The sequence below is a fragment of the Diabrotica undecimpunctata genome, chromosome 4, assembly GCF_040954645.1.
Source record: "Diabrotica undecimpunctata isolate CICGRU chromosome 4, icDiaUnde3, whole genome shotgun sequence".
NCBI lineage: Eukaryota > Metazoa > Arthropoda > Insecta > Coleoptera > Chrysomelidae > Diabrotica > Diabrotica undecimpunctata.
This window is the reverse complement of record NC_092806.1, coordinates 17,358,070-17,376,570: the sequence shown is the minus strand read 5'-3', so window position 1 is coordinate 17,376,570 and position 18,501 is coordinate 17,358,070. Positions and strand designations below refer to the sequence as shown.

General features: G+C 33.4%; 1 protein-coding gene across 2 annotated transcripts in view; it reads right to left on the bottom strand.

Annotated features, from left to right (window-relative positions):
* Window positions 1–12,670: 12,670 nt before the first annotated feature.
* Window positions 12,671–18,501, bottom strand: part of LOC140439249 (probable multidrug resistance-associated protein lethal(2)03659) — a 173,437-nt gene continuing 167,606 nt past the window's right edge. For both annotated transcript variants that reach the window (XM_072529048.1, XM_072529049.1), the window contains exon 14: window positions 12,671–13,164. In XM_072529048.1, coding sequence (XP_072385149.1) covers window positions 12,696–13,164 — 469 coding nt within the window. In that variant the 3' untranslated portion in view covers window positions 12,671–12,695. The remainder of the gene's footprint in view (window positions 13,165–18,501) is intronic.

The following is an 18,501-nucleotide window of genomic DNA, read 5'->3' as shown; positions in this document are numbered from 1 at the left end:
AAACAATACAACATAGGAGTATTTTTATATTTTATCCTTGTGATGAGTTTTTTTCCCATATACTGGGTCCAGATAATATATATTGGATTGAATTTATTAAAATAAAGAAATAAAAAAATTCTGGGCTTCACAGATTCTACAGATTTGCTCTGATGAGTCCTGCTAGGACGTGATACAGGTAAGGGAATAAGCAGAGGCCACTATACGTAAAATCAAATCTTAACTATTTTTCTGTTTCTTTATTTACTCTTTATGAGTATGTTTACGAAAGGTTCTTGCTTAGATGAATCGATATGTCGTGAAATGCAATTTTTAAATCCCCTGTGTCGGTCCATTCATCATCTATTTTACCTTGCAAATTGTAGAAAGCACAGATTTAAGCAAAAATTTGAATTTTGGTTTCGAAAACCAAGAAATCTTCGATTTTTACTTTTTGGTTTTATTCTCAAATGGCGCCATAGCGTCTTTATGAAGTTATTTTATTATATCCTCTTAATGGAAAATATTTGTTTTTACGTTCAGGGCTCCTTAAAAACAGGGTCCATTAAAATAGTTGAACAAACGGAGCCCATTAAGATACGGCGAGGAGTCAGACGGGGTGACACTATATCACCCAAACTATTCAATCAAGCTTTGAAAGACGTTATGAGGAAATTACAATGGGAAAAACGGGTATTAACATAAATGGCCAATACTTGAATCGCTTGAGATATGCAGACGACATTGTATTAATAACAGATAAAAGGGAAGAATTACAAAATATGATGGATGAATTAAATAGCGAATCAACAAAAATAGGTCTACAAATGAATTATAATAAAACGAAAATTATGACCAACCAACCAGAAGAATTATTAATTACAATTGTACAAACAACTATAGAACAAGGAAAAGAATATGTATATTTGGGACAACTAGTTAAATTAAATAAAGAAAATCAGACCGGAGAAATAAAAAGAAGGATGCGGTTGGCTTGGGTATCCTTCGGAAAACTTTCCTATATACTAAAAAATAGAAAATATCCCCAATATTTAAAAACAAGAGTCTTCAACCAATGTATACTTCCTGTTCTCACCTACGGTTCTCAAACTTGGACGTTTACAAAGGAAAACATGGAAAAATAGAAAAGACTCAAAGAGCCATGGAAAGACAAATGCTGAACATTAGGCTATCAGACAAGAAAAGAAATACTTGGATCCGCAACAAAATAAAAGTGACCGATGTATTAACGCAGATAGCAAAACTTAAGTGGAAGTTCGCTGGACATACCATAAGACAGAAAGACGACAGATGGAATAAGATGATTATACACTGGAGACCATATAGTTACAAACGAAAAAGAGGAAGGCCACAAATGAGATGGTCAGATGACTTAAAGAAACACGCAGGCATGAAGTGGATACAAACTGCCTACAATAGAGAGACGTGGAAGAAGGAAGAGGAGCTCTATGTCCAAAATTTTACAGCAAGGGCTGTATAGATAGATAGATAGACGTTCAGGGCTTCTGCAAGGTCGATCTGATTAGTTCTGCTAGGACGAAATGCGTATAAGCAAGTAAGCAGAGACACTATACGGGAAATAAAATCTTAACTGTCTTTCTAAAGAAAAAACTGTATAAAGTTTTGAAATTCGCCAATTGCGGTAAATTTTTAGTATTAATAAAGAAGTTGTGATACGAGAGTAAAAGTATTTGGATGATATGAAAAGATGGAAGTCGAGAACCATTAAATGTCTTTTATTACTTGGAAAAGAAACAACTTCGATAATAATACAGTACTGGAATTAAAAAATAATAAGGAACATGAAGGTTATAATGAATTTCTTCATCATCCTGGCTGTTATTAGAGTGGAGATATTTTCGAGATGTTTGTTGAAGACCTAGGTGTTTTCTTCAACTGACCTGGCCCAGTCGCCATCAAGTTTTCCATTGAAGGCATTATAGTAGTGTGTCACTTAATGGATTTGGTTACTGTTTAAAGGGAGAGGCCACAGGTGCAAGGTATTATATGTATAATTAAGGAAGGCATTTTTACTTCTAGAATTGAAAAACGTCTAATGGTTTATTGTTCCTTGCTCCTGAAGATACAGATCAGGGCGGATCTGTTTTGAGGTGAATGTAAGGTGGTATTCTGATTTTTTTCAAAAAAGTTGTGTAATAACTCTAATTATTAATAATTTTAATTGTTATTAATGAAGTAAATCTTTATAATATAATAATATAGTTCACCAAATTTCATTAAAATCTATTTAATAGATTTCGCTCAATAATTTTATAATCTAGTTTTTTTTAATTGAAATCTTGCACAACAAAAATTAGGCCATATAGAAGTTTAAAAAATTTTTTGCATATAAAAAAGCACGTTACCTACCCAATGTACTTTATAAAATGAAAATGATGATTTCGGCGACCTCAGAAATGCTTTGAAATTATTAACAGGTTTTGTCTTATAAACAAAAATATAATAGGTATCTTGGTAACGATTAGTTTAACCTGGGATCCGTCGCGCTGTTAGAAAAAATCTAAAATTTGATCCTTTTCTGTATTAACTTGATGAAAAATTTGGCAACATAGCTTTCCACTCGTAAGTGCCTCGAGAAAGAGTGTAGTAATGTGCATATCCAAGGATACCTGAGAGCGTAACTAAATATAAGTAGAATTGACTTTTGTCGTATTATTCTAACGCGAGACCATGAATGTCATCTTTTCTGTTAGATAAAATCTAACGTCGCTACTGAAAACGTCGGTCAAAATTTTTAAGTATAATTTTTCAGTATTTTGTCTATGAGTCTTTTTTCACTCAGATATCTATACAGTTTTGCAAGAAGTACCTTGTGGTTATTTGCCTAAAAGATTAAACAATGTGACGAAGTGTCGGTAGACTCTGACGACGATATTGACGATGCTCTTGATACTGTGGAAGTTGAAGTGGACGATGAGCAGTCTAATAAGAGTGGAGATAAATAAGAATCTCGGTCCATTCCTAAGAAAATGTCTGCCAATCCGATATTTGTTGAAAAAAAATGGACTAGAGTGGTTTAGACACAAACATATTGTAATTAGAGGGAAAAACATCACAAACTAACATAATAATTAAGCTACCTGGGGTTAGGTTAGCCGCCAAAGGTTCAAAAACAATTTTAAATTATTAAACATGTTTTTTTTTAAATGCCGTTAGAGCAAAAAAGTTAGAGCTTATGTGGCCAGCTTTTCAGCGAGAAAAAGATTGCCAGCTCACAGATTTTAATGAAATAAATGCTTTCATTGGGATTTCATATACAGCAGGTGTTTAAAGAAGTCTCCATCTCAATATACATCTGATTTATGTGTCAGTGATGGAAGCGAGCCTGAATTCTTTGTTTCAGTGATGTCCGTAAGGCGATTCCACACTCTCCTACGTGCCATAAGGTTCGACGGCAGCAGTACCAGAAAGAATAGAGCAGAATTTGATAACTTCTCCCATAACGTACGATGTTTGACAGTTTCGTCCAGAACATGCTTAGAATTTTACACTTTGAGGCAATATACAACAATTGACCAGGTTTTAGAGGCTTTCCGAGAAAGATGCCGGTTTAGACAATATATGTATAATATGAATAATACTGTAGGAAAAGCAGGTCAAAGGTCCATGGAAGTTGCCAAATGATGCCTCCAGTCTTATCCAGCCTTTAAATAAATCTGGATGAAATGTTACCACGGACAATTATTTCACCTCGGTGCCTTCAGCAAACGATCTCTATATTCATCATAAATTAACAGCTGTAGGTACTTTGCATTGAAATAAGCCCAACATACCAGCGGAATTACTTCAAGTGAAAAATCGACCTGTGTGTAGTAGCATGTTTGCTTACGGGAAAGACTCTAATAAATGTATCCTGACATACCATGTTCCAAAAGAAAATAAGTACATTCTCCTTTTTTTTTTCACCTATCATGATGATGATTCCATTGACCTTGAAATACATGATGCATACAAACCATACATAATTTCCTTCTATAATGACATAAAAGAAGCAGTTGACGTAGTAGATAGGAACAAAGCAAAACATTTAGTAACTCGGAAAAGTAATAGATGGCCGTTAACAATATTTTGTTTATTACTAAATATAGCTACAATAAACTTAAAAATTATTTACCCAAATTAATAAAGTAATACTCGAACTTTTATGCAAAGAAGAAAGTATATTGCAGACGTATCTTTCGATACCACATATAGAAAAAAGAGCTTTAAAAACTGACTTTGGTTTCGTTTCACTAATACAGAGTGCATCACACACACGCTTATGGACAGATAAAACTGGTAGCACAGGATCCCATTGGTTTTCTCAGCAGTAAAATAAGTATGTAGTAAATATAAAGTTGCTACAAAAACACACTCTTTGAAATTAGAATAAGTATTAAATTATGTCAAACTGACAGTAGATCCTTTTTATTGGAATAATTATTAGAGCAATTTACTTTCGTATTTCTTATGTTAAACAGTAAACTATTCGTTGTCGCAGTAGTTCAAAACAGTCGTATATTCACGAAATAGGCTGTAATTAAATGGGAATGACCACTGTATCATTTATCTATGTTTATGATAATACTTAATGTACTGGATAGCCAAATTTTTGGCAAAACACCCCTGAGATGCTCTGAGAGCGAAAGTGCTTGGACAAGATTTATTAAAAGAACTGTGCTTGATTTTTGACCTTTTATTTGTAAAATTCAGATAATAATTATGACAAAAGAAAAAACTTAAGACAGAAAACAAAAATTACAATATACAAAACCCGTGACACTGTCAGTGTTTATATAGGATTGGAAAAATGAACCATCTCGCAAAACATATGAAATCATCTTGCTCATGTTTAAACACAAAATCCCGAGAGAAATATTCGGTGGTCTTTGTGAAAACGTTATTTCAAAAAGTAGTTACAACTATATCAAAAACAAACAGATTTCTGGTGGTAAAGACGTGATATCTATCAAGAAAAGACGAAGATGGATAGAAAATCTAGCAAGATTGCTGCAGAACCACCCTTCTAGATGAATTCTCATATTATAGCCCATAAGAAGTAGACGGAAAGGTAGGTCAAAACTTAGACAAAAGGATGGTGTAGATGAAGTAGCATTTTTCTAACATAAATACGAATTATTGAATGAATTCTTTTGCCTCTTATTTTATCTAGCTTCTTCTGTGATCTAAGAACCCACACAATTCCCAAGAATAATGAAATAAATATCCTGCCAGTTTTAATCAGTTGCGTGTTAACACCTTTATTTTAAGTTTATATTTTAATCCTAAAATGAACTGTGTGCTACATTACTTAAATTTTACTTTATGTAGTTTAAACTGACCGAAAAATAAATCTGTGGGTTTGTATCTGTATAAGAGTTTATGAATTTTGTGCAATTTATTTAGTCTTATTTCGAATATCTTGGAAGTGGCTTATTTATAAAAATGGCAACATTGCAACGCAACCGTCATTTTCGGATAAATTAGGAACTGAAACAAGGATGTCATCTATCGCTGACTTTATTTAAGATAATATATGTAAATGGTGCTTTAGGAAATTGGATTCTCAAATAATGTCAAGGCAAGAAGGAGACAAAATTGGGGACAATTTTGTTTACACATTATTTGCTGACGATCAGCAACTTATACCCTACGTTACGGAGGAGGTCAGGCTAATTGATAAAGGGAAGAACGAAAATTCTTGAATTTGGAGGATGTAAATAGTAGTTTTATTTGTGCAGTTCGAATCCAATACCACGGTTTTCGATAATAAAATGCATAAAGTATTGGTTTGGGATTCAATTTCAAAAGGAAATTCTTTCTTTATTTAGATCGTGCCTGGAAAATTAAAGAAAATTAAAACGGTAGACTTTCATATTGTCTTTGTCAATTTAAAAACTGAAGGCTGTAATTTGATACGTTTACAATCTAAGAAATATAGTGCGATTGCGGAAACTTAATTCCGAAATAAAAAAACTATCGTGATTTTTATAAGAAGTAAAACATCTATTAAACAAAAACGGAAGCGCATATACAGTGCCGGCAAAAAAATCTTTACATTGTCAAATAAATCAATAAATTAAAAAAAAATTGTATGCGTTCTGTTTGAGTTTGTCTAGCGTTTGAAGGGAGAAGTGATAACCTATTCTACTCGCGACGACAGCTGTCTGTCGTTTACTGAACGCTTAGTTTCTTTAATTTGTTCTTCGCGTCTGTACTGTACATACAGTTGGCTTTGTGCGAATAGTCAAGTATAAACTTATTTTTACTTACTGAGTGAATATTAAGATATCAAATTCTAAATTGAAGTAAAACAGGGGTTAAAAGAAACTCAGAAATGAAGAGAAAGTTCGTACTTTAACGTTACTTAATACAAGTACCTGGGTATGAAGATAACTCAAGATGGAACACTCGATGCTGCTATAAAAGGCAAAAACATACAGGGTAGAAAAGCCATATCCATGATGAACGGCATTCTGTGGGACCAAACAATATCTAAAGCGAACAAACAACTCATATATAACACCATACTTAAAAGTGTAATCACAAGCAGTGAAGTTTGGCCAATGAAACAAAGAACAGAGTTATAAGCATACAATAGTTGATGACATAAAAACAAAACAGTTAATATGGTACGGCCATGTACAGAGTATGCCAGATGATAGGATTCCGAAACAAATTTTGACGTGGACACCACAATGGAGAAGGAAAGAGGAAGGCCGAGAAGAAGCTGGAGAGAGGGTATTAAAAAAGAACTAGAGGAAAGAGAAATCCTTTCAGGCTTATGGTTTAATAGAAGAGAATGGCGGTTAGGAGTCGGAAGGCGTCGGAGAACGCTGTAAACCGATAGTAGTAGTAGTGTTTTAAATGTTACACCTATGTATTTATAAAAGATAAATAATAATAAAACTGAATACTACTACAGTCAAATTAAATGTTTTACAAGTACATGTCCCTACAAACGATAAACCCGATAAACGACTAATGTAGAAGAATCACTTTAAAATATAAATGTGAAACGTTTAACAAGATCAGAGAAGAATATCTAATAGAAAATAAAGAGAAGAGGAAAAGTTGGATAAATGACAATATACTGCAACTCGTGGAAAAAATAAGAAAATAAAATAACAACAAAATGTACAACAATCTTTAGAGACAAATAGGAATCATAGTATTTACAAAAAAATGTCGAAAAAAATTGGTTAATATCACAGTGTGTCGAGATAGAGTTATTGGAAAAAGAACACGATATGTTTTTTTTTACTTTAGATGGCTTTAGTAAAGACCAATTAGTCAGACAAAATGTTTATAATATTTTTAATATAGATAAAAAGATCAAACAAGCAGCTGGACTTCAGAAATCTTGCACAGCTAGTAAACTGCTAGATCAACACGGAAACATCATCACAGACCATTCAATCAAAATCAAGAATTTTGCATATGGGCCACATACATACAAGAACTATTTAATGGCAATAGGTCCGAATAACTTCCATCCAATATGCAATTACCACTAACCAACCACAGCAGATAAAGTGGAAAAAGTAATATCAGACCTAAAAGATAACAAAGCCGCTGGACCTGACACTGCATATGCTAAACTCAATAAGCTATTGAACACCAACGGTACTCAACGCGTCATGAAAACAACATATATGTCATTAAAAAATATTTAATGACATATATTTAATCAGAGATATACCAAAAATATTACTGAAGTCGACTTTTATTGCATTATTAAAGAAAACTAAATCCGTATACTGCAATAATTTTCAGACCATCAGCTTAATGAGTCATATTTTATAATTATTTATAAAATTTTTACATCTAATGATATATAGATTGTACGAAGGAAATATCAGCCGTACACAGTTGGTTTTTTGAAATGCAGTGGATATGAGAGAGGCTCTCTTTAGAATACAAATGCTATTTCATCCATCCAGTGATATCAACTGCAATATTTACGCATTTGAAGCCGGAATTTGACTTAACGGAAAATGTATCGGTTACATCCGATACGCAGAAGACACGGTGGTATTTACTGACAGTTAAGAGATCCTACATGAGTTAATGAATTGGATCACATAAGTAAGTCAGCGAAATGGACACTAAACATTAAAAAAAGTATATTATGATCTCTAAACGGGAACAGCAATTTGAACGAGTCAGTGTGAATGGTCAACGAATAGAAAGAGGAAAAGTATACACTTATGAACGTCAATGAACAATGGAAGCATTACCTAGAAATAATGTAGAATAGAGATAGATAAAGCAAGATCTACATTTCAAAAAATGGCTAAGCTATTAAAATGTTAGGATTTATTTATACTTATAAAAATCAGGTTACTTATATGTTATATCTTTCATATACTGTTATACGAAGTTAAATCGTGGACTCTCACCTACGCTAGATGATAGCTGCAAGAAAATTGATGATTCGAAATGTGGCTTTATCGTTGAATTTTAAAGATATTCTATTACGATCACGTTATTAATGTTTAACTTTTAAAGAGCATTTTATCAAAAGTACTAAAAAAAAAGAGCTGCTTAACACAATAAAAACGCCTAAAAATAAATATTGCTGTCAGATCATGAGAAACACACATGTTGTCAGAGCAGCATTGTGTAAAGTATAGATTAACATGAAAAAAGCCTACAGCAGTAGTACATAAGTATATCCTACTTGTGCTTAAATAAGTTTTTTTAAAATTATGGTTCGATGACAGCACGCCCAAATTATATTAGAACAGAATAGACCAGAGACGACAGAAATATTCTTTATGTCCACATAGTAGAATCGCTGAAGGAAGCTGGATATGCAACCTTGGGAAAAGAAGTGCGATCCTACGGCGAACAAACAAGAGCATACTATGAAGTAATAAACTAGAACAACAGAAACAGATAAAGTAAGGAGCATATCGCAACGAAGCATTGGCGTACCTCCCAAGAAGTAGAATATTACCAGACAAAAAAAAGAAAAGTAAATACGTATAAAAAGTAACGAAATTACTTAAATATCGAAAAATATAGAAATTATTCAGGACATTTTTTAATAAAGTTAACACTAATAGAAAAGAGTTCAAGGCAACGACAAATTAATTGACTCAAGTCAAAAGGATTGATTGGAAGCTGCTAAAGGCAAGCCAAGACCTATTAAATCGACGGGTGGAACATTTTAGTCAGGCACTTAATATAGAGAGTAAAGAAAACCTTGCAGATGAAAAAGATGAAAGAAGCCCGCCACTCACGTTCCAGCCCCGCAGTACAATATTGTCGAATGCTAAAAAATTGAACGTAATTTGATCGTCTATTTGCACCATTTCATTTGACGGCAGACAAACAAGTCAGTCTGCAGCAGTACGACAGAGTTGGTTGGGTCGTCAATTTGATCGTGTATGTTATGACAACAACAAAAGCGTACGGCTGCAAAAAAAAACATTTGCTGGTAAATTTCGAAAACGGCTTATAGCTAGAAGTTTTTAAGAGATTTCTTTGATATTTATAAAGAACAAGAGTGTCTTTGGAAAATAAAATCGACATCATATCATGCTATATAACGGATAAAACCGCTAGAAAAAAAGCTGTAAATATTTAATAAATTTGGTTGCTAAATTTCAACAAGTGAAAGCGGATACTAATAAAGCGTTGGTAAAAAGGGAATTATAAGTATCTGGTTATAATCTCAAATTCTTCTAATAAATGTACATGACAGTATGTATGCCTTTTCAGCAACCAATCTTTGCAACACCACCTACGTTTCTTGTATTTTTTCTTTATAAAAAGAGCAAGAGCCGCTAAAAGTATATCGTTATCTGACATGTTTCTAATTTGAAAGTAAAACTCATACTTCAAAATCGGTAGGTGTGTGTTCCGATCCGATTTTCAACATTATTGTAATTGCATTCGACAAATTTGTACTGCGCCGTTGGAACGTGAGTGGCGGGCTATAAGCGAAATAGACAAATCAGACGATGAGAAAGAGGAGCTACCAACGATTTTTAAATTTAAAGAAACAATTAAAAAACAGCCACAAACAAAATGCTCGGAATAGATACTCTTAGCCGAACTGTAAAAGAATGAGGACCAAGGTACAGTGGTAATGGTACTGTGTCATGTAACTCACAAAATAAACGTAGAGGCATAAATTTTTTCCTAGAAATATTGGAATACTCTCCACAATCCACAAGAAAGGTGACGATTTACACTTCTAAATACAGAGTATAAAATATTATCCAGTTTGGTTCTGCATCGATAACTATAATGTTGTATTCAATATGGGCTCCGAATATTTTTAATATTAACAAAGTTTAATGTAAGTTATAAATTGTGAATCTTAGTGATAAATTGAAATAAACTGTAAGTGTACAAATTCTTTACATAATATCCAGTTAAATTAGCATTAAAGTCAGCAAATTGCAATTATTTCTTATTGTTGTCAATAAACAAATCCAGTTTTACCAGCAAATAACCGCTTTTAGTAAAGACCGATATATCTGTTTTAGCAGGTGTGCAGGGTCGGACTTACTTTTCACAAACGTTTATCGAAATGAATTCAAACATGGAATCACACAACAGTTCTAAAAATACAAGACCATCAAAATCAAATAAACACATCACAGTCATACTCTTAGGCAGCGTCGAGAGTGCAATTTCCTTTAAAGTCCCAAGCAATTATCTTTAGTGCCTTAGAAAACACCAAACTTCAAGACTACCTTCTCCCACTTGGAAATATAATTCAACCGAAAAATATAATCTTCTCTTACAGATTATTTAATAATCGCATATATATGTATTTATCCAATAAACAAATAGTAGACGATTTTATGAATAATCATGGTCAACTAGAAATACAAGGTGAAATTGTCAGAGCAAGAAGGTTAGTTACACCAGCGGAACGACTTGTGCTCTCCGGTGTATGTCCGTCAATACCGCACGACTTGCTAATTAATGAGTTACAAAAAATCGGCATAGTTCCTGTCTCCCCCATGACCTTCCTCAAAATAAGTGCTTCTATGCCTGAGTACAATCACATCCTTAGTTTTCGAAGACAAATCTATATCAATTCTCACAATCTAACACTACCAGAGTCATTTACTCTTGTTTTTGACAACACGACATATAGAATATTCATTTCTCAAGACAGTTTAGTTTGCTTTAGATGCAAGAAGCCAGGACACATCGCTTCACAGTGCTCCGAACCACTAGCTCAACTAAACCCCAACCAAAACAATGAAGCATCGGTATCCACCGCAACAAATATATCCTTACAAGCATCCAATGACACAAACCCTTCTCATTGTGAACAAATGTCTATTTCTAATATCCCGGAGATACCGAACAAAGTAGATGCATCAAACAAGGACAGTCACATAATTAATCAACCAAAAAGAAACTGTGATGAAATTATTTCATCTGAAGCAGATCCATCTTCAAAAGAATGTAACATTTTTCCACCACCTAAAGTCCAAGAAAAATCTAAAAAAGCTAAACTTAGTTCAGCAAGCACTTCTGAATGCTCATTTTCTCTCTTACTTGACCCTGCTAAAAACTTCATAGAAAATCACCCTCTACCTTTCCCTCTAAACGTCGATCAACTTAACATGCTCCTAATGAATATCACGGGGTCAGCAGATCCTATATCCACAATTCAAGAATATACCACAGACCTACCAGCTTTGTTCCATATGCTCAGTCAAGTTTATCCCCATATAAAGGAAAGATCCATAAAACGTAAATTCACGTCTATAAGGAAAAAAGTCCTTAATTATATTAACAGCGGGACATCGGAACCGGAAAGTGACACATCTCAGTTAAGCCAACATTAATTAAAAATATCCCTTGTTGTCTAGTCCTTTCTGACTCTCTCAGTGCAGTCAAAGCTATGCAAAATGTATACCCTAATCACCCCATTGAGAAAATTATCAGGGCCAAATTAATGAAAGCTCAAGAAAATTTCAGAAAAGTCCACTTTCTATGGATACCATCTCATATAGGCATAGAAGGGAATGAAGAAGCAGATACTAGTGCGCGTAACGCTATCACCAGTGACACATCAGAAACAAAGTGTCCGCAGGCGATCTAAAAGTTTATTTCAAAAATAAGGTGTTAAGTGCGTGGAATCGGGAGTGGAATGACTCTAGTTCGAAACTCAGAACCATCAAAAGTGATTTTTTCATTGAAGTCTACAGCCAGAAGTAGAAGATGCCAAACTATTAGTACACGTCTACGACTTGGACACTGTAGGTATACTCATGCCTATCTCTTCTCAAATAGTGAACCTCCAAAATCCGAAACATGCAATACAGTAGACAGTATAAAGCACTTCTTGATAGACTGTCCTAAATATGTAAATCAAAGACAGTCTTAAAATTTGCCAAATAACCTAAAAGCACTCCTCAACAAAAGTTTAGTTCCGAACAATTTATTAGGTTACTTAAAATGTATAAATAATGTTACACAAAATTTAACTTAATTAATTGTTACAATGATTGATTGTTACAAATGTTAAATTTAATATTATTACAAATGTTACAGGAATGTCGCTAATAACCTTTGAGTGGATGCGACTTTATTTCTTTAAATAAAAAAAAAATATTATCCAATATATTATGCCATAATTAGACATTATTTGTTTGATTTACATAAGGGAGGCATACATTAAATAAAACAATTTTATAATAAAAATATCATATTTATTAGGAACTGGCTTTATCACAAATTTTTGCAAATAAGGATTTTTCATTTTCTAATAGCGTCTTCGGCTCGTCAAATTCAACAATCTGTCCATTTTCCATCACAATCACCATATCACAGCTCAGAATAAAGTTTAACCTATGAGCAATCGTCAAAATAGTACAATTCTTAAATATTTTCTCCACTAACAAATGTATCAAATTATCATTTTCCGTGTCCATGTTCGCGGTAATCTCGTCCAAGACTATAATCCTGCAGTTATTCAAAGCCGCTCTCGCCATGCAGATTAGCTGTTTTTGTCCTGCACTAAAGTTGGCAACAGTAGAGTCCAAAGTTTGTATGTTTTCAATCGAGAGTTGGTTGAGCAGAGACCAAATCTTATCGTCTGCGTGTTCTTTATAGGGATCTATGTTTTCTCGAAGTGTGCCACTGAATAATATAGGGTCTTGCGGTATTATTGCGATGTTTTTCCTGAAACAAATGAGCTTTTAGAGATGTCTGACAGAGTTCCAAAAGTGTACAAGAAAAATTATGCACTTCGGTAGTGGAAAAGTAAATTTAAACCTAATACGGGGTGTTTATGTATTCGACCACTTTTTATATAAAACTATAAACACTTCGAGAGATAGGCGTCGCTGAGATAGAAGCGTTCTGAAGCTATTTTCTTGTAGTATTATTTAGTTATCTACTGCTTTTAATTAGAAAAAGGCGACAACGTTGATTAAAAATATATTTAAGCCACAAGGAAATTAAATTTTCTGTAGTCTGCTGTATACCATAAATCACAAAATTCTTTATAAAGAGTATATAGGTATATAGGTATATATATATATATATATATATATATATATATATATATATATATATATATATATATTTATATATATATATATATATATATATTTATATATATATATATATATATATATATATATATATATATACAGGGTGTTTTAAAAAAAGGTAACCCCGTCTCTAGGGTAGATAAAAAACTGAAAAATAATTGGGGTTTGCTTAGTAAAAAATTTTTGTAACGCCATCCGTTTTCAAGATACAGTGCGTTGAAGAAAAAAAAATGTTACGCATTTTTTACGATTTTGCCGAAACTACTGGCAACATTGTAATTAAATTTTATACGAATATGTTTTGGAAGCTGATACATCCCATGAATTTGTTTTTATATCAGATTCTCATAGAGGGCGCTAGTTACACGGATCGTACTAAGTATTAGTCAATATAACTCTTAAGAGTATAATTATTAATCAAAATTTCAAGTAAACTTAAACATCATTCAATTTTACACGAAAAAGATACTCTTGGTAAAACTCGATACTGTGTATCATTTTCGGAATATTTTGATTTGAAAATTATAAAGTAATAATTGATGCTGGTAGTAATGATAAAGTTCTAATAGGTATACCTCTATTTTCTCCAAGTGTACCATGGATTGTTATGACGATAAATCAACAATAATTAGAGTTTTGAAACCTTGTTATTTGTAAAATCAAATTAAAATGTACTCAAATGTTGAATACACTGGCATGTTATTAACCTTAGGCGAATGTTTAGGATGTTCTAGTGCAGCTGTGACACGTTATGCAGAAAAGTTTCCTAGAAGAAACTTACCACGTAAAAAAACATTTAAAGCCGTTGAACGAGGTTGTCGAGAAACTGGGAATGTGAGACCAAATAAAATAAATTCTGGTAGACCAAGAACAACAAGAACAATTAATAAAGAAAATAATATTTTAAATTTACTTGATCAAGATCCAACAGTTAGCGTAAGGAATATAGCAAGACAAACAAATACTTCTTCTTCAAGTACTTGGCGGATACTGAAAGAACAGCAATTACATCCTTATCATTACAGACAAGTCCAAGAGCTCTTGCCAGATGATCTACCGGTTAGAGTGGATTTTTGTGAAACATTGCAACAAAGGACAGCCCACAATTCAAGTTTTTTAAAATGCATTCTTTTTACAGACGAGGCCACCTTTACGCGACAAGGTATGTTTAACTCCCATAATGCACATACTGGTGTGATGAGAATCCACGAGTCAAAAGGGTATCACATTACCAACACTCATTTAAAGTTAATGTTTGGGCAGCAACTTTAGGTAACAAATTAATAGGTTATCATATTCTACCTGGAAATTTAAATGGTGATATATATCTTGATTTTTTAGACAATTCCTTATTCAACATATTAGAAGATTTAACGCTAAACGAGCGAAGTACTTTATTTTTTATGCACGATGGAGCTCCACCACACTTTGATAGAAGGTGTCGTAATTGGTTGAGTAATCATTTTCCGAATCGATGGATTGGTAGAGGTGCAGAAGCTCCGATTCATTGGCCTCCTCGGTCATGCGATTTTAACCCTTTGGACTACGCAGTTTGGTCGTATATTAAGGAAAAAGTCCATGCTACAGAGGTAAATTCACGCCAAGAATTGGAAAAAAGAATTCAACGTCAATTTATTGACATCATAGCTGATCCCCTACCGTTTAGAAGGTTAATGGAATCTTTGGAAAAAAGAATAGACTTGTGTATTCGCGAAAACGGAGGGCATTTTGAACACTTACTGTAATTGAATTTTATTTTATGTTCTTAGTCATTAATTTAATTTTTTTCTTGTGAGTTTTGTTTAATTACTAACTATTTTATACCAGCATCAATTATTACTTCATAATTTTCAAATCAAAATATTCCGAAAACGGTACACAGTATCGAGTTTTACCAAGAGTACCTTTTTCGAGTAAAATTGAATGATGTTTAAGTTTACTTGAAATTTTGATTAATAATTATACTCTTAAAAAAGTTATATTGACTAATACTTAGTACGATCCGTGTAACTAGCGCCCTCTATGAGAATCAGATATAAAAACAAATTCATGGTATATATCAGCTTCCAAAACATATTCGTATAAAATTTCATTACAATGTTGCCAGTAGTTTCGGCAAAATCGTAAAAAATGCGTAACATTTTTTTTTCTTCAACGCCCTGTATCTTGAAAACGGATGGCGTTACAAAAATTTTTTACTAAGCAAACCCTAATTATTTTTCAGTTTTTTACCTACTCTAGAGACGGGGTTATCTTTTTTGAAACACCCTGTATATACACTGTGTCCGTAAAGTATGGAACAAATTCTTTTTTAGCTAAACAGAGCATTTTAAGAAATAATCCTGAAACACGTCGATTTTTGATTTTAATTTACCGTATTTTAAAATAATATTTTAATATACAGGGTAAATTACTTTCGAGTGATGACGTCACCGTCATATTTTTTAAATGGAACACCTTCTTTTTGTCTCAATTTTTGGATTATTTTAGCTGAGCTGATTCCAAAAATATATCACATTTTGAGTTGATTCAAATTGGTACAGGGTGGATAAAAATACAATAGTTTTGTGTGTGTTCATAAAGTAACGCGTTAGTTAAATTAACAATATTATCAAAAATACTTATTGTCTAGCGGACAGAATATGATGAAATACATGACTTTATTAATGTTCGAAATGCAGCCCTTGCTGTATTTGACAGTAACCCAAACGTTGTACAAATTCTTGTTGAACCTTGTTTATTGTGTCTTGAGAAATATTGTTTATTGCTGTCCGAATTATCTGTTGTAATTCTTGAATATTTGCTGGTTTCGTTTGATACACAACATTCTTCAGATGGCCCCACATAAAATAATCCAAGGGATTGAAATCTGGTGACCTCGCTGGCCATTCAATAGGTCCACGTCTACCAATCCACCTGTTCGGAAAAATTTCATCTAGGTACATTCTAACATCTACAGCATAATGTGGAGGTGCACCATCCTGTAGAAACCGTAAACTTTCATCAAATCCTCCAGGATTACGCCTGCTGGGAAACAAATTACGTAAAGTAGGTACGAGATACCCCCTTAAAAACTCAAAGTACGTTGCCCCGTTTAAATTACCTTCGAAAAAGTAGGGTCCGATGATTCGATTTCTTACAATTGCAGTCCATACATTTACCTTTTGCGATTATTGTGTATGATGCTCAAGCATTCAGTGGGGGTTTTCTTTTGCCCAGTATCTACAATTCTGACGGTTAACCTCGCCATTTAAAGTGAAAGTGGCCTCATCAGAAAAAATAATGTTTTGTACCAAGAGAAGGTCTCGGTGGCAGTTATTTATCATTGCTTCGCAAAATTGCATTCTTCTATCGAGATCATCTTCGTTTAATTCCTGTACAAGTTTGATTTTATAAGGATGCCATTTTTCAAGATTTAATAGTTTGTGAACCGTTGTTTTGCTAACACCTGCATTCAAACAGCGACTTGCAAATAACCCAGAATAGGCATTCTTGTAAAAGATAAATTGAGGGCTATTTTTCCTGATTTCCAATACTCGAATATTCTTGGGATACTTGTTGGAAAAATGCTTAGTCCAATTCAGAAATTTGATATATTTTCCACAGTCCACCAGTTGAAATGGTTTCACTTTGCTATTACGGAGGACTTGCTCTCCAATCATCCGGAGTTTCCGTATAAGCTTTCCGGTCGCACTCTAGATAGGAATGTCCTCTGATGGGAAAAATTACTTTCACAAACTCAAACCGTCCTTCTGTCTGAACTAGATGATGAAGGAACCGAAAAACTGTGTAATTTTTATTTTGCTCTTCACAAGAGTCGTAAAATTTTATCAAATTTTGAACCTAAGATGATAGTACGTTATACACAAAGTGATAAATCATCGAACACACATCGTTAGCCCCCTTTGTGCTACCGATTTGTCATAAGTATAAAAAATAGAGGCAGAATCGGCCAATACATGTACATTAAAGCTTATAAAATTAAGTTGCCGTTTATAGTAGACATCGTTTGAAGTCACATCAGGGGTTGGTAAATTTTTTTGGAAGTCTATGGTTATGGCTTCGGTATCGATTGCTTTTGGCGACAATTTTCGATATTTTCTTCTCACAGAATAAAATTTTAGACTTCTCGCAAGATTAAATTATTTCTCGTTGTTTTTTTTTTTGTAATTTCTCCAAGATTTGGGTTTTATATTCATCATTGCTGGCATCTAATTTCTGCGAAAGCGCAGATATTTCCGCTTTTATAGTAGTCAGTATAGTGTCACAGTAGCTACACGTATCTTTTCTAGAAAAACCGAATGCAATATTAAACTTTGTTTTAAATATTTCGCGAAACTTCTCATACGATAATTTATTACCGGGATTTTTAACAAGTACATAAGTACACAGTATGTAACTCAGTTATGTTGAGTTCTTCAGGGAGATTTCCTACTTTTTCCGGGAGTAATGCGATTTTCTTCCTTTCAAGGAATCAATAAATTCTGTCACTTTGACGATAGTATCTTCAGAAATTTTGTGGGGCCTATTTCCGTGTTTCTCTCTAGCGACTAATGGTACAGTGCCAGTTGAGGCCAGTGATTCTTGAATTTTTTGCACTCAGAAAGCAGAACTTCTATAAATAGAGAAGAATGCATTAAAACATACTTGCACATCATGAAAGTCCCTATCAGGGCCACTCTTAACACGATTGGAATAAGAAGCCAGATTAGGTATCCCTGTACCCACTCAGTACGGTACGCCGACGATACTGTGATTCTAGCTGAAAACATCGACGATCTGCAGGAGCTAATCAATAGAGTTGACATGGAATGCACAAATTGGGGACTGTCGATAAATACCGATAAAACTAAATACATGGTGACCAGTAAAGTGGATATCGGCGCAACCCAACTGATATTAAACCAACAACCGCTGCAGAGAGTTCAGAGATTCAAATACCTTGGATGTTGGATTACCCAAA